General features: G+C 35.9%; 3 protein-coding genes across 5 annotated transcripts; 1 reads left to right on the forward strand and 2 right to left on the reverse strand.

Annotated features, from left to right (window-relative positions):
• Positions 1 to 42: 42 nt before the first annotated feature.
• On the reverse strand, positions 43 to 6,844 carry LOC140771234 (ubiquitin-conjugating enzyme E2 13). Of its 3 annotated transcripts, none has more exons than XM_073112689.1 (7): positions 6,702 to 6,844; positions 6,455 to 6,557; positions 5,284 to 5,381; positions 5,099 to 5,199; positions 2,962 to 3,039; positions 563 to 675; positions 43 to 385 (listed from the first exon to the last, which is right to left on the reverse strand). In XM_073112689.1, the coding sequence occupies exons 1-6, from the start codon at positions 6,748 to 6,750 to the stop codon at positions 598 to 600; spliced, it is 507 nt and encodes a 168-aa protein (XP_072968790.1). In that variant the 5' UTR covers positions 6,751 to 6,844; the 3' UTR covers positions 43 to 385; positions 563 to 597. The 3 variants fall into 3 exon arrangements, with proteins under 3 accessions (XP_072968790.1, XP_072968789.1, XP_072968787.1); XM_073112688.1 differs by having other exon boundaries at positions 45 to 450; positions 573 to 675; XM_073112686.1 differs by having other exon boundaries at positions 46 to 450.
• A 1,442-nt stretch (positions 6,845 to 8,286) lies between these two features.
• Positions 8,287 to 11,903, reverse strand: LOC140770421 (vacuolar protein sorting-associated protein 2 homolog 1-like). Its single transcript, XM_073111617.1, has 5 exons — positions 11,744 to 11,903; positions 11,493 to 11,623; positions 10,118 to 10,222; positions 8,685 to 8,945; positions 8,287 to 8,579 (listed from the first exon to the last, which is right to left on the reverse strand). Exons 1-5 carry the CDS (start codon positions 11,778 to 11,780, stop codon positions 8,442 to 8,444), a joined length of 672 nt encoding a protein of 223 aa, XP_072967718.1. The 5' UTR covers positions 11,781 to 11,903; the 3' UTR covers positions 8,287 to 8,441.
• Positions 11,904 to 13,382: 1,479 nt separating this feature from the next.
• On the forward strand, positions 13,383 to 17,849 carry LOC140770896 (guanosine nucleotide diphosphate dissociation inhibitor At5g09550-like). Its single transcript, XM_073112222.1, has 13 exons — positions 13,383 to 13,564; positions 13,922 to 13,984; positions 14,113 to 14,196; positions 14,570 to 14,677; positions 14,765 to 14,937; positions 15,121 to 15,232; positions 15,520 to 15,600; positions 15,686 to 15,748; positions 15,952 to 16,053; positions 16,187 to 16,311; positions 16,828 to 17,038; positions 17,115 to 17,189; positions 17,580 to 17,849. Exons 1-13 carry the CDS (start codon positions 13,478 to 13,480, stop codon positions 17,631 to 17,633), a joined length of 1,338 nt encoding a protein of 445 aa, XP_072968323.1. The 5' UTR covers positions 13,383 to 13,477; the 3' UTR covers positions 17,634 to 17,849.
• Positions 17,850 to 20,591: the final 2,742 nt, after the last annotated feature.

The raw sequence follows: 20,591 nt of genomic DNA on the forward strand, positions 1-20,591 counted from the left end.
ATTAGCATCACTGCTGAGCCCTTGCAAGTGATCAAAGCAAAATGCAGCTATCTACTGAATGGAATAATTCTCACATAAATCTTAAGAAAATGGTTCTTTCTGGAACCAATTCCATCCAATCATCCGCAGATATACTCTGCGAAATTGTTAAAATTAAGCAAAACAAATGATTCAACCCAAAATACAAAATCGCAGGAACATGACATAGATAAATAATTAGCTTAGATACATACAAGGAAGCCCATCTTCAAAAAAAACATGACAGAAAATGCCTGACAACAAACTGATCATACAAGGCCTGAGTAAGATATATGTGACGAGAACAGAAGGTTGAAGCAGTTGAGACGTGTTCTTTACGCTCCATAGTTCAATCCACTCACCAAACCTACACTAGGCAGAGCACATCCAACAAACATTTCTTGAGACAAATGAAACCGGCACTGTGAGATACTGAATGAGAAACATCCAAACAAGTTCCAAGAGATTAGCATCAGATCAAAGCAAATCACAAACATCTTCATGCCATTACAGAGGCATGATAACAACTGTATTTGGCACACACATGATCTTACACATGCTTTGACATTTTTCAGGCTCTCACAGCATTTCCTGAGATCGTCTCACTATTCTGCTGACCTTCTTCTTGAACTCATCCCTCTTCTCTCTCCATTCCTTCTGCAGTAAGGAATATATTGCTTTAGATCAAGTCCAGATATCAATTATCAAGATTAAGGACATGATTGCACAGGCAACATATGGGAGGACACACACAGAAGAAAAAAAATGATTTACCAGTTGAAAAAAAAAACACTCTCAACCTAGGCAATCAAATTGTGTAGCCAAAGATGGAGACATTAGTTCTAATGGTCAGCTCTTATAAAAGGACTGAGTTGAGAAGTTAAACTCAGCAAATATTTGGTAATACTGAAGGACCGTGCTTAGTGACAAAAGTTTGTCTGTTTATTGACAAATTCTTATAGAAAGAAATATATATATATATATCCATGACATTCAGGATAAAATTAACTTATTCTTGAATTTTCCCAGTAAACCTGTGGTGGTTACAGTCTGTTCCACTCAAGACCTAAGTCTATATGCAATCCTCTTAGAAGGAAAACCAGAGGAATTGGCCTGACATGACAAAAGAAACTTTCAAGCTATATATTTTAAGTATGAGTAAATTCCAGGAAATTTCTATTAAAAATAGAAGCAGGCATTCCATTTTCGTTGCCAACAATACACTTCACAAGAATGAGATGAATAAGATAGGTCACAGGTGAGCATACTTTGTGCTTAGAGAACATGTGAGCATTGAACAATAACCTATAAATTGCTTTAATTAAGGGCATTTTTTTCTTTCGATTCAAGTAACAATAGGATCTCATACATTATGTTTTAGCACAAGCTGACTCCAGAAGTACATCAGATAGATAAGATGTTCAGAATCTGGAGCTCCAATGTCTCAAAATCTATTTTAGCAGAAGAGAACAAACAGTCATTGTACAACTCATTTCCTTTAGCATGTCTTGTGTAAACAATTAAACTTATGACTTAGGTAATATTTTCGAAAATTTAGACCCATAAGTAGCAGATTCACTAAACCAATATGGAAAAAACATATAAATGCAAAAAGTGTTGAAGATAAAAGTATGACTAGACTATACTTGTCGAGACACTGCATCAGAAAATCATCAAGTTGAAACCAATGTCATTCGTTAAGGAAAAGGCTAGCTTTTCCTTAAAAAAAATATAAATAAATAAAAGAAAAATCTAAACCTGCACAGCTTCCACAATCCATAGCATTAAAACCACCGCTCTTTTGGAATAACAATACATCAAAATAAAAGTTCCTTCAAGTATTTGACTTCATGTAAAATTGTAAATCATAACAACTACTACCTGCTCATGAAATATTATCTAACTTCACTATTTAGTCATTATTGTCATCTTTCACATGTGTTCTCTTCTTATAGCTGCACCCAAGAAAAAAAGAAAAGAGAGAACACAAATTCACTAGATGTATTCCTTAGCATGGAATTTGAAGTTCGCCAATTATCATCACATGCAAACAAGTCAGTCTCATGAGTTGCACATTGTTAGATCAAAGTCTAAAAGAGTGTCTTGTTTTGTGAACTTACCCTTTGTTACCATCACTAGATTCTAGAACTCAAAACACCCCTGAACTACTGAAGTTTTATTATGAACAACTGGATTATGATGTAAGAAACCAAAAGGTTTACTTCCAATCACCTAATCTATCATAAACCAACTTTAATTATATTCCTGTCTCATATTCATGAACCAACATTTATAAGGATCATGTAGTGCAAACTAGTGCACGAGTGAACTAGCTATGAAATAATAGAACTGCATAAACCAAACTTTTAAAAAAAAAACATCTCTCAAGAATGGGAAGTTAATCACTTGAGCTATAAAAAGCAAACAATGGCCAGTTTCTACTTCAGAGTATTAAACAGGAGGCTTCATCTGAGTGACTCCAAAATAAGCATTTCTTAAAATAATTCAGAATTGCACATGAGCAGCATATAAAAGACCAGCAGTCTGTGGAAGAGAAGAAGATTAACACTAACATCTTGCACTGAAGTTTTAATAACAAATGCATTCAAAGCCAGCAAAAAGGGCTCACGAGTCAAGACCTAGAAATGATACTAAACAGATAAAAGGTCATGCTAATAATCCATTTAGATAACAGTTACTAATATCTTTTCTCTTATCTTGTTCATTCTGCATCAGAATACTTCTTTCCATATGAAGAAGGGCCAAAGGGGCATACAGGACATTAGGAGTTTATCAAACATTTATCACTGTTCAATACCGGAAAAAACAAATTCACATTTGATGGAGAACGACTTCAACAGTAAGATAGAGTAAGATAAATCTCAAGTTGTGTCCAAAAAAATCCTGAATAAATATCATTAGAAGTACTAATATTTCACTCACAGCAGCTTCAATGTTTGCAGGAGATTCATCATTCGGACTTGAGAGCATAGAAATTATACTCAAAACTATACTCTCAACCTGCACATAAAACACCCCAATTAAACCATTAGTCCACTAGAATTGTGAAACTTACATTGGAAAATTATTCAAAAAAAGTTAGACCTTCTCAAACAGAAGCCTAGAACTTCAAGGGAAAATGCAGTTACATAAATGTAGAAGAGCTAAATATTGCAGGTAGAAGTAAACATGACTGTGAAGAAGAACAAAAGTTCTGATGTTTTTACTTTGTAGAACCTACCTTCTTAAATAATAGTGAGACAAATATTAGGCCAGTAGGCAGTTAGATATCAAATCACCCTACAATTTCTTCATGCTAAAAATTCAACTAAGAAAATGATCATCCTCCAGACAGCTCTGAAAGTTTTCGTCCTTGGCAGAGAAAAATGAGGTTGAGGTCAAAATCTAGAATCTCCAAAAAATTTTGATAATTCTGGTAACTTGAAACAGAAAAATAAGGTGCAGTAGCCAAAATGAGGTTCAGTGTAAACCTATCTTGGATTGACATTAATCTCTTCTCTCTAACTTATTTTTACTTCACAGCACAGCCAATGCTGCCAACTTGGTGCCCTGATATGGAGTGTCCGCATGTTCCAACTTCAACAACAGCAGGAAAGGGGGAAGAGGGAGAGATGGAGGGAAAATATTTAGGAGTGAAGTGATGATAGAGAGGTGGCCGAAGAGGAGGCCTGGATAGTGTGGGCAAAGGAGAGCTCATAAAGCTGCAAATGCAATGCATTGTCTGCTTTCATGGGGCTTGCTAAGGCCAGAGAGGTTGCATAGTAGGAAGGAACAAATAAGTCAGTGGGATAGGTAGATTAGTGGGGAGATAACATAATAGGGAGATCAAAAAGAGGGAGGATGGATGCTGTAATTGCAATGAAACATATTAAATGGACCATTATGTGTATTATATCGTATATGGAGGTAAAAAAGGTGTCAAGTGTAAAAGCATAAGTCTCAAGCATATATATTGTTCTAGGCATTCATTCAATCATTGAGTGACAAGAACGCAACACGTAAATCAGAGTCATCCATCAGTTCATTCAGGTTTTCCAAAAGTGACAAGATGTGGGGTGGATCGATTGCCACCAATTTTTTTTTTTCAATCTTCACCCAGATGCTAGTAAAGCATCTAACCATTCTTTAAGACTTTATCTGTTTCTAGAGGAACTCTTAGTGATTCTGAAACATAAAACAGTATGATACAAAATTCCACCTGCTGTCTGGCCTTACTATATTTCCTCAATAGCTCATCTCTCAAATGAATTCGCTGGCCATATGGCAATTTTCAGAGGTTTGACATGTGGTAAATGTTTCAAAGTTCTTCAAAAGGCATCTCAAATTTGACAGGCTTTATGGAACGCTTGACGATGAGGATGAGTTATATGGGAGCATTCCTGAATAATTGAATAACATTATTAACTTATAGAAACAACCAATAGCCAAAGGAGTTTCAAGATAGCCAAAAATTGTAGATGATTTACTTTACTTAATTAATGAATGGTTCCTAAGATTATGTAAAAGAGAGTTCGCCAGCTCCAAGACATTCCTCACTAAAGGCCAGTTATGATCTTCCCCCTTTCCCAACAACGAATGAAGGATTATGGCTCTAAGGTGGAAATATCTATCTTATTTGCGGCAGTTTAACCTTATGCAACCAAGGAACAAACCTCCATACTTAATTTGCAAATTTCTAGGGTGGAAAAGTTACATTTTAAGGTGCCTCATTGCCTAAGTTCACCTATTTCAGCCTTAAATTTTCGTAAAGAGTCATCAGAAAGCCAACAATTAAAATCCACTGATATCTCTCACTCCAGATTAATGATTTTAAAAATATGAAGATATTATGTATCCACGCCTAAACACATTGGAATGCATGATGACAAAAGAAAGAGAATAAAAAGCACAATTTATAACAGCATTCACACAAAGATGAAAATTAAGTCTCACAAACAAATTGAAAGGTATTTTGATAATCCTAAATTCTATAATAATATAAGCTTAGCAAGTATACAAATTAATGTTCCTTTAAAATGATAAGAATGTTACTGCAGTAAAAGCAAGCAAATGGTTGTACCGTATGAACAGGTGTCCAACGTTCGCTTGCAAGTTCATAGCCATTTGGGTCATCACCAGGTGGGTGAAGAATTGAAATGCAAACACGTCCATCAGGATAAACTAAAATAGTGAAAATATACATAAAGACAGTTACACAAGGTACAATGAGAATACAACATTAGGTCAAACTAGTTGATGAAGTACCATTTGGATGCCACATCTCTGATGTAAATCTGACAGTTGGAGGACTATTAGGGTAATTAGGGGGAAAGCTCATAATTGCATTAAAATAGCCACCATCACTGCAGTAATTGAACACAAATCAAAGTTAGCATAATCAAAATGCTCAAAAAATTTCAATAACATTTGGAAGAAAAAAAGTCTGTTGCAAGTACCATATGTTGATGTCATGATGGAAAATTGGAAATAACACTAATCTTCTGAAGCCAAATCAGAAGTAATAATAATAATAATACTGAGATATTTCAATCGCTCAGATGATCATAATTCATAACAAGACTGCAGAGCTCTCACAGTGACTTGAGAAAGATTGTAAATGTTCTAAGAAATGAACATAGATTCTCACTTGAATCAAATAATTTAGTTCCATATCATTTTTATTTATACTTCTAAACTTTGTGAAGAGAAACAAAATTCCCTTCTGAAGAAGCACCTACAAGTTCTCATTCTCCATGACTTTCAAATGCTATATATCAATAGAGTGACCTAAAACATTATGTAGTCCACCATCACCGGGATCTTAAGTTCCCTTGTCCTTAAATTCATTATTCCTCTCGTCCTCAACTCCAGTCTTGTGGTAAAACTAAACTTTCAGATCACATATCCTAAGATAATCCCACTAACTAACCAGAACCATGGCAATTGTCACAAAACATCAATGTCAGGCAAAGATAAGAACATGCATAAAAGACATTAGTTCATAACATGAGGATCGTGCTAATTTCAATTCTTGTTCAAGGAAAACCGGAAAAATGGAAGATATATTTAGGAACTAAGAATGTATAAAATAGTCAAGTCTCTTAAGTAGGGATAACTATTCAATTACCACTGAAGCAAGAGACCAGGATCTCATCCAACAAGAAAATCAATCGCAGCCTCATTCAACCAAAAGAGAAAGCATCTTTGAGGAATAAAAGGCAAAAAGAAAAAAAAAATTCATTTCTTCTCATGCCCAAACATGTAAACCCCGACGCGACGGAACAAAACCCCTAAATTTCAAGACATCCACCAGGATATCAAAGGAGTCTCAATCCCCATGCAACCTAAACCCAGCAACAAGGAAAGACCAAACCGGGAATCCGATGCCCAAAACATAGAGAACCAAAATTATGCGACAAGACACGCAAGAACTCACTAGAGCGTATCGGGAGGGCCGATGATGGTCACGTTCCATTCGAACACGTTGCTGTCATCAACCAATCCGGCGGAGAACCCATCGACGGGCTTCTTGGTGAGATCTGATCCAAGAACAGCAAAAAGAAGCGTAATCCCCGAACGATCCACCACAAGAAACCTATCCCCATACGAAATCATTCATAAAAGCAAAAAAACAAAAACCCTAGGGCATCACCGAGACGGCCACGGCGGGATCGTAATCGTACCTTTGAGCTGCTTCTGGAGCAAGAGGCACGCTTGGCTCGTTGACGTCATTAACGAAAGAGCGAGAAGGGAGTCCCTCGCTTCTACTCGAATGGGCCGCGAGCGACGCAAATTGGAATGTTTCTAGGGGAGGAGGGACAGGAGAAAAGATGTTGAGAATTTAAAATGGAATTCTGAGAGCTAATTCGGATATTTAATAACAAACATTTACCAAATCAGCCCCCATATTTTCAAGATTTATAGCTATCATTAAAATTTTAATAAATCGAATTAAATATATTTTACACTTTACCCTTCTAAACTTTATTCTGTATCATAAATATACCTATATGCACTTTGATTAAACTACAAAAACAAATGCCATTAATAAAAATGATAAAATTAAAAAATATAAAAACAAAATTTTGTTCAAATTGATATTCTTAAATTAAAAAAATACGAACATTATTAATATTAATTCTTTTGAGATATAAAAAAAACTCTAATAGAATGTAGAGAATTGGTTCTCTTTTATTAACTACTAAGTCTAAATCTTACAAATTACGCACCCACAAAAGTAATGCAAACTACATGGATCTTGAATAAAAATCATAGAGAGGGACCATTCTGAAAAATTGCGCACACGAGGGTGTTTTCAGTAATTCTCCCAACAATAAGCAATGTTATTATTGTTAACGGGTCTAAGATACCCATCAATGTTTAGGGTGTAAATTTACTGTTTCACCGTTACGGATCAAGCATAGGCCTACTTTTTATTCAGTTTGCCCTTCAATTTCGTGATATATTATATGGGGCCATCTTCCACAGCATGCAAGGATGCTGGAATAAGGAAGGCAGTGGCCTATATTAATTTGCCGTAGTTCGATTCCTGAGGTGGCACAATTATTTTGCAAATAGGCCATCCATTTTATTCTTTTCCCTTTTGGCTTGTGTTGATCGCAAAAGAAAAAAGAGAGAGAGAGAGAGAGAGAGAGAGAGAGAGAGAGAGAGAGAGGATACAAAAGAAGAAATGGAATCGAATTCTCTATCACAAAGCCTGCGAGGTATGTGGATTATAAGTTATGTGCTGGTCAACAATAAATCTTGGTTTCCATTAAGAGATTTGGAGGGACTGGAAGTTGTCTGTCTATGGATCTTTTTAGCTGGGACACTCGTAAAGAATAAATAATGGGATCAAGAATTGATACGTAGAGCGAATGGGATTATGTGCGGATTAATTCAAGATATTCGTATTGTATGAGTGTTTTCGAGTTTGAATCACAGACCGCAATAGAATTTCGCTTGCTTAATATGTTAACCATGCACACAAAAAATTATAAGAGTAGATGGATAGAAATTAAGGTCTAGAAACAACTCAAACAAGAACTACTTTTGTCAACACCAACTATGGAACTACTTTAATTTGCGGTATATATCTCCATCTCTCTTTGTCATTATAAGAATGGATGAACTATTTTTCCAGCTAATTTTACGATATCGGGTTACATAACATATCATAGCATAACATAATGTAGTTTGGAGGAAAAATCACAATTATATCATCCAGCAGATATTTACAGTGATAAGTTACGAAATTCCCAAATCGGGTAGGATCAACAAAATGTATGATTTAATATATCAGCACTATCAAAACCTCATGTATGGATGTATACAGAAGAAAATAAAAACATATATATAAATACACACTATGTATGTCGATATACGTATAAAATATATGGCACAATAAACACTACATATCATGGTCACATTTTCCGCAGATTGTCTAATCTTGCCTGTAAATCATTATCTATTCCACTGTCTTCACTTCCAACTGCTTCAGCTTGAGCAACCTTAGCAGCTGCAACCGGTTTAGCTACTGCAGATGAAGGGGCCTTGACAAGCTGTGCATATAAAAGACCGAAAAAGGATCTTAGTACAGCTCTCTTGTGGGCATTAATACAAAGAACAGTAATTTCAGGGAAAGAAGACCACATATAGGAACATACCGCTGCATTAATGTCGATTCCAATTTCATCGAGGACCTGATTCACAAGTTCTTCTGTTTCTTCCTCTTCCTCATCTCCTTCCAATGCATCATCTATGGCATCTCCCATCACCTCGCTGACCATTTCCATCTTCTCGTTTTCCCGCTCGAATTCTTGCATTATCTTCTGTAATTGTGGTAGATTCATCTGTCTGTTCATCTGTCGCATTGCCTTAGTAACACCTTTCATGGCCTCTCCCATAGTTTGGGTTGACTTCATCGTCTGTGAGCATTGGAAAAATTAACCGCCGAGGTCACTAATTAACTGGCTATTGCAAGATTAAACTCAGGAGAAGTGAACATAACACAAAAAGTTTGCTACAACATCCATCCAAAGCCTATAGATCTAACAAACATATCAAGAACTTCAAACTAGAACTTCAGAGAACACTCAGTTGTAGATCCTGAAGTTTACGATTATCTAAACCTATATGCTTTCTTTTACTTCAAACAGAATTTAGACAAAAGGAAAAGATGCTTTAGGAAAATAGAAAGGCATCCTAAAGTTGCCCAGGGCTATCCTTCATCATTTATCTTTCTAACATACTAAAACATTTTAATTATCGGTACTCATTAGCAACAAGCTTGGATGGTTTTTGTCCCACCGATGAAGGTAGCAGCATATCATTACATAGTTGACATCAAATAACCCAAAACAAGACTAGTGAAGTTCAAATCAAGCAACAAATTTTCTCAATTGTGATAGCATACAAGTGGAGAAACATGATTATCATTTTGTTTAGTAGAACTTATTACAGCTTTGTCACGACAAGGGTAACTGAATTACCTATTAATTGTTGGAGTCCAAACTCCAAACTTATGTAAACAACAGCAAGATGAACCAAAGAAGCAATGTCCAACTAAAATAGAGCAAAGTTCAACCTAAAATGTAGAGCCTCATTTACTTTAGAAATATGATCAATTCTAGAATAAGTATTCATCTTCGCTATTTTCAAAATGAAGTCTTTATTCTAAAAATAATTATTCTTATAGTCACTTGTATTCTGAAATAAGAGTACAATAATTAATTTTGACGTAATATAAAGTGAAAGAAAAAAATAAGATAAAGGTGTTTGATTTTTATGAAATTACTATAAATACATTATGATTTGATATAAAGTATATGGATATGGTAGATATCAAGGGTACATTAGTAATTATGTTAGTGTGTGGTATAAGATGTAATTTTGATAAATAGTATTTATATTTTAGAATAAAGTTATTCTAATATTTAGCTGTTATTCTGGAATAATGAATTGTATTTTAGAATAAGAAAACAGTTATTCCTAAAGTGAACGGGGATTAGATAAACCGAAGTCCAGTAGATTGCACTGCTAAATTAATTGTTAACCTATATTATGGTTGTAACACAAGGAAATGGAGAGACATTATTACCTGAATTCTAAGAGATACTCCTTGTAGCTGTGATTTAAGTGCATAAAACTTTGTGATCTGATGTCTCGTACGAATGAGGTCCTTCGCCATTACTTTCACAGCTCCCTGTAACAAAACATATACAGAGAAAAAGAAAATCTTATCATTAAACAATAAAGTAGAAATGCAAGATGTATAGCAGGCATTCATCTAAGCATATGGGACTGCAAACTAAATTATAACTTGTTATGTATTTCAAGTACTTTCATACGGTCATTGGTTGTTATGTTAAAGTGCCAGTTTTACTCTAGAAATTTTTTAGTATATAAACCTAAATCTACTCCAACAGGTTCCTTCTAAGAAAGGACAGAAGCATCTCCCCAGCACATGCAATATGAAAACCTAAACCCTCTGTTGAGGTGGATAAATGGCATGTGAGGCACCAATACTTTAACCCAATGATATCAAACTGCAAACAAGCACTCCCAATTTTTGTCATTTAAGTTTCATCCAAATCTACTGACAGGATAAACATGCCTAAATTAATCACTTTGCGGGAAATAATAATGCACACACCAAAAAAAGACAGAGGCCAACACTGCTCTCAGTAGAAAAATGAATATGAACATGCGAATCTAGTCATTTCAATCAGACTTTACAGATCATTCATTTCCAACTTCGATATCTACAAAATAATTAAAACAACTTAGACTGTTAGACATGGTATAATACATTTAGGTCTAAGTTCTTAACATAGACAGTGGTAACCAAACCATCACATGGATTCATAGTCATGCATTGTTTTAGATAACTTAAGAGGAGTACAAAGTTGAGGAAGAAATTAGCACTAATCCTTAACAAACCTTTCTGACCTTACCTAAAGAAAAATTTGAAAGCAAAACAAAGGACCAAATCCTCAATCTGTTACTACTTATCCTAAAGCACTCATGATAATCCAAAATATTATAGAATAACTTAAAGGCTATAGATAGATACATAATGCTTCCAAACAGCGAAATTGGTGAAACTATAATTCCAAATCAATTGAAATACACCGATGTGGTGATTCCAAACAGAGTGTAAGAAAAAAAAACTTCTCTCTTCCACATGGCATTCTTGCTCCAGTATTCACCTTATAAGCAAAATAGCAATATTCAGAGCCTCAACTTAACTCTATCAAGTACCAATCGAAGCTCTTCTTATCACAATCCAACCCACTTTGTATCTAATGATTCCCTAAGGAAGACGAACAACAAATTCTAAGTACACACAATGGAGGTATAGGATGAGATTTAACCCAAAAGATAAAAAGGAATCAACTTAGCAAGTTAAGAACAGAAACAAGATCAATACTAATTGAATCAAAATTCTAAATTGTAAGGATAAATTTATATACCATCTGTCCTTGCTTGGCAGTTTTCTTGATCTCAGCGATAAGCTTCTTCTCCTGCGTTTGCAGCCCTTGCCTCTCCCTTTCTATCTCCCTGATAGATTTATCCAGCATTCTCTTATTCTCCCTCAGTAGCTCTACACCAACAAGAACAAATTAACGTTTAATCAAGGAAAAATCCTACAAAAAGGGAGCTCCCTTTTAACACGAGATTAGAATAAGCAGAATAAGATCAAGGTTAAAGGGGGTAATAGTACCGGCGGGTGTCTTCTTCTTTCCCAGGAGGAAGCTCATCTTGGCAATTAGGGATTCCCTTCGTCTTCTTCGATGGATCGAGCGAGTTGATGGAGAAATTGGAGGGAGGGAGGGAGGGAGGGAGGTGAAGCTTTCCTTCGTCGTCTAATCTTTCTCGCGGAGGTTTGCTTGGTTTTGTTCAGACTTCAACGCGGTAGGGGACGAAATGGGCTTCCGAGGAATACCTTTCCTGGTGACAGCAATGTAAATAGTAGATTGTACGAGGGGTTCCATGCATAAATTCGCTTACTTAGCCATTAATCTTCCGTATTTTATGATGTTCTAAAATATTTCTTTCTTTTAAGAAATAAAATATTTAATCTTTGAAAGTATATTATTATTTCGGGTTAATTACAATTCCAATAGTCCACAACTTTTCTCTATTATTTTTCTCTAAAATAAAAATAAAAATAGTCCATAAAGTGTCTAAGTTGACCGCATAGTAGTCGTAGAAAAATAAACGAACAACTAACAACATTTGAGAGGGTCAATATACTAAATAAATTAAACATGGAATTATGTAAACATTAGAGGGCGTAGGTGCAATTATCCTGAAATTATATTTTATTACCTCTTGGTCCGACATGGATCAGTATCATATTATGGTATTTATTATTTATCGACGTGCGATAGATAGATGGCATATTTGAGAGAGTATATTAAAGCAGGCAGCAGAGCCATGTAATTAATATTCCAGGAGGACATTCCCGGCTATTATATTTTTTTCTAAGATAATACGTTCTAGTATTAAGAAACTAAAGTCTTTTAGACATCTTTTCTCCTTTTGGTACCTAGAATATTCTTAATTAGATTACTCTAACATAATATTCGTCACAAATTACATCTAGATGATTAGCAATATTAACATCTCAATCAAAATTTGCCATTGTAAAGCATGATATATTAATCATCTAAGAAAAGCTAATTAAAAAATATATATCATATCACAACAGGTTAGATGAAGCGGCTGCTAAAACTAATCATCTATCTCTCTGACTAAATTCCTTGCCGAGAATAATCACAAGTGTAAATAAACGAGTCAATAAATTAATTATTCTTGGGCAAATGATTCAAGAAGAACTATTAATTTCTTTCTCCTAATTGAACGGTTGAAATTAAACGATGATAAATAAAATTTATCAGAAGTACTTGTCATATGAACTGGAAGTACCGATCACTTCTCTAAATTATACGAGTAATTAGTCATATTTTATTCCTCTCTCTCTTAGCTATCTATTTTTTTAATAAAAGATAAAATTAATAATAAATTACTAAAAGTTGATGCTCAGGAAATGATTATAAGGATAGAAATAAAAAAAAATACTTAAATTTTAATTTTTTTATCAATTAATCTAGTTACATATGTAAAATATCTTATATACCCTTTAATGTATCAATTGATAGAAATAATTTTTAATAACTAATTGGTTGGCATAGAATGATCGCTCAAATTCCTGAAGCCATTCTGACGGGAGACACGTGTGCTGACCGTTATAACGACCATGACCAGTGACATCGCCTGAAGACTTGCTCCTGCTCTCCCCCTCCTCCTCCTCCTCTTCCGCCTCTTTAGTCTTAGCTCTCCTATTTCCCTCTCCCTTCCTCTCCTCCTTCTATTATTTCTCTCTATACCTCCTTATCTCCATTGCTCGACTTCTCTATCCACATTTGCATCTCTCTAGTTGATATCCGACATCATGGATGAAGAGTACGATGTCATCGTTCTCGGGACAGGACTCAAAGAATGCATCCTTAGCGGTCTCCTCTCCGTCGATGGCCTCAAGGTCTCCCCTCTCTCTCCTCCGTTAATCGTGATCGATTGTTTGAGCTATCTAGGAACAATTGTTTTATTTTAGGAACAAAATTGATTAAAACTTTGTATCTGAATAAAGCTGAAGTCGTTCATCTAATTATGATATACTTCAGGTCAAGCTAATGAAAATCTTGTAATTAAATGTGTACCTCATTGACTTTATATTATTCCTTAATACTTAAATATGCATTTGTTTTGTTCAGCAAAAGAGTTTCTCACTCTGATGCATTTTACTGAAGATGATGACTTTGTCAATTTGTACAGAGAAACTTAATGCATAGTATACATAGACGTCAAGAGAAATTTAAATCCTTGGACTTTTATACAGGTTCTTCACATGGATAGGAATGACTACTACGGCGGAGAGTCGACGTCACTCAATCTTGTTCAGGTGTTCTTGTGCTCATTATATTACCACTGTTCTGCCCAAGAATCACACCTTTTTCATTGGCATTGTCTTATCGGGAAGATGAGTTAATACTAACTACGGAATTTAATTGTTTGTCTCGTGAATCATAGCTCTGGAAGCGCTTCAAGGGAAGTGATAAGCCTCCAGAAAATTTGGGTCCAAGCAAGGAGTACAATGTTGACATGATTCCTAAGGTACACATAATTACCACACAAATTGTTTCATTATATTATGAACAAATAGAATTTTTCCCAAATTCAAGTTCCATGGAATGTCGACATGTTGATTTGATGCCATGCCTGAGGTTCCAAGCTGAGGACTAAATTTTAGGGGACAATCAGCTCATGTCAATTTACATATCTTTCCAAAAGATTAACATGCAAACATTTAAAAGTTCTGACAGATACTAAAAATTTGGAGCATGGAACACCATATGCTAGGTTGTTTTCATTGTTTGAGTGTATTTTTAATCCTTTCATCCTTTGGTTCATCTAAGGGTAATTTTCCACCTTCTGTCTCCTTTTCCTTTTCTTTTTTCTTTGAAGTGATATCTATATGCCTTCGCAGTTCATGATGGCTAATGGTGCTCTCGTGCGTGTCTTGATCCACACAAATGTTACTCAGTATCTAAATTTCAAAGCTGTCGACGGTAGCTTTGTTTACAACAAGGGAAAGGTATGTCCTGATGCTTTTCTTATTGTTTTCATCATTTTTGGTAATTTCTTAAGCACCATTATCTCATCATCTGGATGAAACATTCAGATATATAAAGTACCAGCCACAGATGTAGAAGCACTAAAATCCACTTTGATGGGGCTTTTTGAGAAACGCCGTGCCCGCAAGTTCTTCATTTACGTACAAGAGTTTGAAGAAGATGATCCGAAGTCACATGAAGGGCTTGATCTCAACAAAGTCACAGCAAGAGAAGTCATCTCGTATGCATTCCTTCCTTCTCTTCGATTTAAGTAGTTTCTTATCAACCAAATTCATGATACAGAAGGTTCAGCAAATACAGAATATTTTGCCATGTATATGTTTCTAAATTTTCCAATGGAAAGTTGTTTCAGTCTGCATGTCTAAATTCATACTCCATAAATGACAGTTTTGCTTTGATGTAGGAAATATGGGTTAGATGACAATACTGTCGATTTTATCGGTCACGCACTGGCACTTCACAGGGATGACAGCTATCTTGATAAGCCTGCAATGGATACCATAAAGCGAATGAAAGTAAGACACATATCGTGGTGCTTCTAAAATATATAAATCTTGATATTTTCACCGAATAATTTGGAATGTGCATACTGCGTATTTCAAAATCGATTTTTTCTCACAGATTAACTTGCATTTTGTCTATCCATACTCTTGAAATCTTTATCAATATTTGTCTTCAATCAAACTGCCTGAGGGCAAGGATAACTTGTGGATAATACGTCGAATGCTTCATATGTCTCAAACTAAAGAGAGAAGGAAAAGAGAAGATAGGCTAAATATGTTCATTCGTCTGTGTTGGATAGCTTTATGCAGAATCTTTGGCACGCTTTCAAGGAGGATCTCCTTACATCTATCCTTTATATGGGTTGGCAGAACTTCCTCAGGTTGGTTTGCATGAATCATCATCAATCAATAATGAAACTACCAGTGCCTTGAGGCCCTTGACATATGAATTGCTCTGACATGCAGGGCTTTGCTCGTCTGAGTGCCGTTTATGGCGGCACGTACATGCTTAACAAACCACAATGCAAGGTAAGCTTCATTCTTCGTGAATTATAGAGATTTTGTAGAAGATCATGGATACAGGAAGTTAATACAGAAGTTTAACTTCTCCTGGGATCTTCAAAAGTGACTAATTTATTGTTCAAGAACATCCACTTTGTTGAGTAGCTAACTTGCATTCCCAAATTAATCATCTGGCAAGCATCCAATTAATAACTAAAATCTCATGACAGGTGGAGTTCAATGAAAATGGCAAGGCATATGGTGTGACATCTGAGGGGGAGACTGCTAGATGCAAGAAAGTAGTGTGTGATCCTTCATATTTACCTGCCAAGGTAAAAAAAACAGAAAAAGAAGAAGAAGAGAAACAATCCACACACACTTCATAGAGGAATTCCATGATTAAAACTCCAGTGAATAATTTTTTGGTGCACCTTTTTTTTACCTCGAGATCGTTAATTGGAGCAGGTTAAGAAGGTTGGAAGGGTAACGAGGGCCATATGTATAATGAGTCATCCAATTCCAGATACAAATGATTCGCACTCGGTGCAGATTATTCTTCCCCAGAAACAGCTGGGACGTAAATCAGACATGTAGGTTTGCTTATTTCAATTTGTTAAGTTATACAAGTAAAAGAAATAGTGCTAGTATAAATCTTTTCTTTAAAATTCTCAAACATATATGCTGATTCACTGTAGTATTTATTATCACTAGTCACCTAAGATTCCTGAAAGGAATAAGAGGAACCACAATCTATTTACTGGAGAAGTACATTTTCTAGTAATTCATATCCGAAATGATACAGACTTCTGAATGTGTTGGCAATATACTCAAGTTGCTAATCTCTCATTGTAACGGCAAATTGAGTTTTCTAGGATCTTCATGGAGTTTTTGATATATAAGCATTAAGCAACTTATTTGTTGATAACCTTCTTATAACTATGTTGTAAACCAACAATAAATTTTGATGGACGCAACGACTTCACATTTACTCTATCTTATGGAAAGTTATAGTTAATGTATGCAGTGAAGTAAAAAAAGATTATATACATTTTCAACTAGATTCTAACACAACAATTAATGGAAAACTTGATTTCTTACAAGTGCAGGTATGTATTTTGTTGTTCGTATGCACATAATGTTGCGCCGAAAGGAAAATACATCGCTTTTGTTTCAACAGAAGCAGAGACTGACAAGCCTGAGGTAGAACTTAAGCCAGGAATTGATCTGCTTGGACCTGTAGATGAGATCCTGTTTGACATTTATGATAGATATGAACCCATCAACAATCCTGGCGACGACAATTGCTACGTGTCTACTGTAAGTATGGTAGATAAAAATTTCAATCAATTTAACCTGAAGTTGAATTTCTAATTGAATCTACACTCGTTTGCAGAGTTATGATGCAACTACTCATTTTGAATCTACAGTCGCAGACGTGCTCAGTATGTACAGTAAGATAACTGGGAAGGTAAACATTCATTTTCCTGTCTACTGATATCATTGTTTTCTCAATCTTATGGATATCTGAAAGAGAAGAAGGAGGGCCAAAATCATAAATGGAATCGATAAGGGAGGTCGAAAGATTCCAATTTTTTTTTCTCTGTTTCAGAAAAGTATAACTGCAGTAAGATTGAATTCTATTATATAAACAAAAAGCTGATTGCCAATAGACAATACAAAGATCTCTTGATCATTGACTACAATAGTATGCATTTCAGCTGTTATGATTTCTCGGAAAGCTATGATACTTAAAAGAAATCTTTAGCTGTTGTCGTAAATTTATATGTCGAGGCTTAAATCCATTACAATGTTCAGATAATCTGCAGTAATTCTTCCTTCCTTCTATTCCATGCTGCAGGAGCTCAACTTGACAGTGGACCTCAGTGCTGCAAGTGCTGCTTCTGAAGAATGATATGCTTCGATTTCCTCCTCATTCTTTAGAATATTTAGAAAAGCTACATGAATGCTGCTTATCATTTAATTTCTGTGTTGTTATTTCCCAGTTCTTTTGCCTGCCATGGCAAACAAAACTCTCAATTGGTGCAGCCATGGCAGAACTGTTGAAATTATATTGCTAGGAAACGAGCGATTTTGTGCTAAGCTTAATCATTAAAAATCACAAGTTAAATCAAGCCCCAGATGCTCTTGTGGAGGTTCTTTCTGCTTGATGGTTTCAGGCTATCATTGCTGACTTTTAATTTCGATTACTATCTTTATCAACTCGAGGGTTTAAAGTTAAAATACATCATATGGAACTCTAAAATGATATTGAGCTGTTTATTTACACTGCAAGATGCATGATAAAATATCATGGTGATAAAAGATAATGAAAATATCTTCAGCAAGAAAGTGAGTAAAATTTCAACAGGAGTTTCACAATGGGCTTCAAAAAGGTTTAATTTTACTCAACTAATTTTATAGTTCTGTACTCACAAATTTTGATTAAACAATTGCCTTATATTTATTGCTCAAAAACCAATTGATATATGCTTCTAAGTATTTATCTATTATTCTCTTAAAGCATTAACAGAGCTCAAACCATCTTTTTATTCCCTGTGCTTCCATAAACTCATTTGTTTTCAGGTAAATTTGCAAAAAAGTTCCAGGCTTTTTTCCGATCTGAAGTAGCAAGATATGTGGATAGATTTATTTTTTTCTCAGTATATTTATTTTATTTTTCTCATAATTTATAGATGATTAGTTGGTGTTATAATGTTGTATTTTAAAATTCAATCTTCTTTCACAAAATTAAAAAAAAAATCAACCGTCCGATCCACGATGCTCCTCATCTTTAGGAGACTCAGCGAATCACCAGCCGTCCAAGTTTATAAAACGACTCCAACCCAACTCAGCGGAACATTCCAGAACACTAGTACTGTCTGTCTGTCTGTCTGTCTGTGTCTGTCTGTCTGTCTGTCTCTCTCTCTCTCTCTCTTCTCTACTCGAACTCCAAGGCAGCAATGGCGGGGAAAGGCGAGGGTCCCGCGACTGAGATCGACATCGGCACCACCTACTCGTGCGTCGGAGTATGGCGGCACGATCGCTTTGGGGACCATCGCCAACGAACATGGGAATCACGCCACCCCTTCCTACGGAAAGGCGTACTGGAGATGCCACCAGGAATCAGGTCGCCATGAAACAACACCGTCTTTGGTGAGTTCTCCGCTCTATTTTTCGGATTAAAAGCGGTGGATTTGAGCTTGTATTCCTTAGGTCTCTTGTTAATGCGATGTATGATAGATGTTTAGAGTAAGGAGATCCTTTTCAATCGTTCTGTATCTTAGATTCTGGATTTGTTCAACTTTGCCTACATTACGGCGTTTCTCTTTGGATGTGTGTTAGTAATCTTTATGAGATGTCTTCTATGATTCTTCGCGATTCTCGATGCCAATCCGTATGATAGTATCTACAACGTGGAACAGATTTATGTGCTTAAGGGTAGTGTTGACCTTCTTTGAATTTATTAGTATCCACATTTTCTCAGAAAATAAAAGTACCCTTTTGTATCTGCCGCAGGAATTACACTAATTCTTGCATGCTAGAATTATGCCTTTGCATATAGTAAGTAGCATTGCAATTGGTACACTTGGATTTTAAGTTACACAGTTGGTCCATAATATGAATTATTTGATTGAATCAATCCAGAGTAATAGTTATTTAGGGAGTGGTTTTTTGTTATTACTAAATAATCAATTTAGTAGTATCACTTTTGTTTCTCTTCCTAAAGGAGTCTCTTTGTTTTTATTGATCATCCAAATACTCGATCTGTCTAGGTAAGTAGTTATTGTTCTTCATGCTGTTATGAAGTTAGTATGTCCTGCCACTCTTGTTCTTGAAATTTACTTTGCAGATGCTAACCGTCTGATTGGCAGACGGTTTTCTGATGCTTCTGTCCAGGTGATATTAGCTTTGTCCCTTCACGGTTATTCCTGGCCCCGGGGCCAAGCTAACGATAGTTGTCCAATACAAGGGTGAGGAGAAGCAGCTAAAGAAATTTCTTTTATGGTCCTAATGAAGATGCGCTGGATTTCTGAAACTTACCTGGGATCTGCTGTCAAGAATGCAGTTATCAGAGCTGCATATTTCAATGATGCTGACAGGGAGGCAACCAAGGATGCTAGAGTTATGGCCGGTATCAATGATATGCAAATAATCAATGAGCTGTCTGCTGCCGCTATTGCATATGTTCTTGATAAGAAAGCTGGCAGTGTTGGTGAGAAGAGGTTCTTATCTTTGACCTCAATGTATGGCACTCTTGATGCCTCTCTCCTCATGATCGAGGAAGGAATTTTTGAGGTCAAGGTGACAGCGGGTGACACTCACCTTGGTGGTGAAGACTTCCTGAAGACATCCTGCGAAAGGGCCAAGAGGACACTCTCTTCCACACCCCCAAACTACAACTGAAATAGATTCCCTGTATGAGGGCATTTTGATTTCTACTCCACCATCACCAGAGCAAGGTTTGAGTGTCTGAGGGATGCCAAGATGGACAAGAGCAGCGTTCATTATGTGGTATTTGTTAGTGGTTCCACCATGATTCCAAAGGTGCAACTGTAACTGCCGGACTTCTTCAACTGGAAGGAGTTGTGCAAGAGTATCAACCCTGACAAAGCTGTTGCCTACGGTGCTGCTGTTCAGGCTGCAATCTTGAGTGGGGTGGGAAATGAGAAGGTGCAGGACCTTCTTCTCTTGGATGTGACTCCTTTATCCCAGATCGGCGACTGCTGCAGGAGTCATGACTGTCTTAATCCCAAGGAACACCACAATTCCTACCAAAGAGCACGTCTTTCTCTGCCTACTCCAATAACCAGCCTGGTGTGTTGATTCAAGTGCATGAGGGTGAGAGGAGCAGGACCAGGGATTACAATCT

This window comes from Typha angustifolia, chromosome 11 (genome assembly GCF_048772165.1).
Source record: "Typha angustifolia cultivar Huaian chromosome 11, ASM4877216v1, whole genome shotgun sequence".
Classification (NCBI taxonomy): Eukaryota; Viridiplantae; Streptophyta; class Magnoliopsida; order Poales; family Typhaceae; genus Typha; species Typha angustifolia.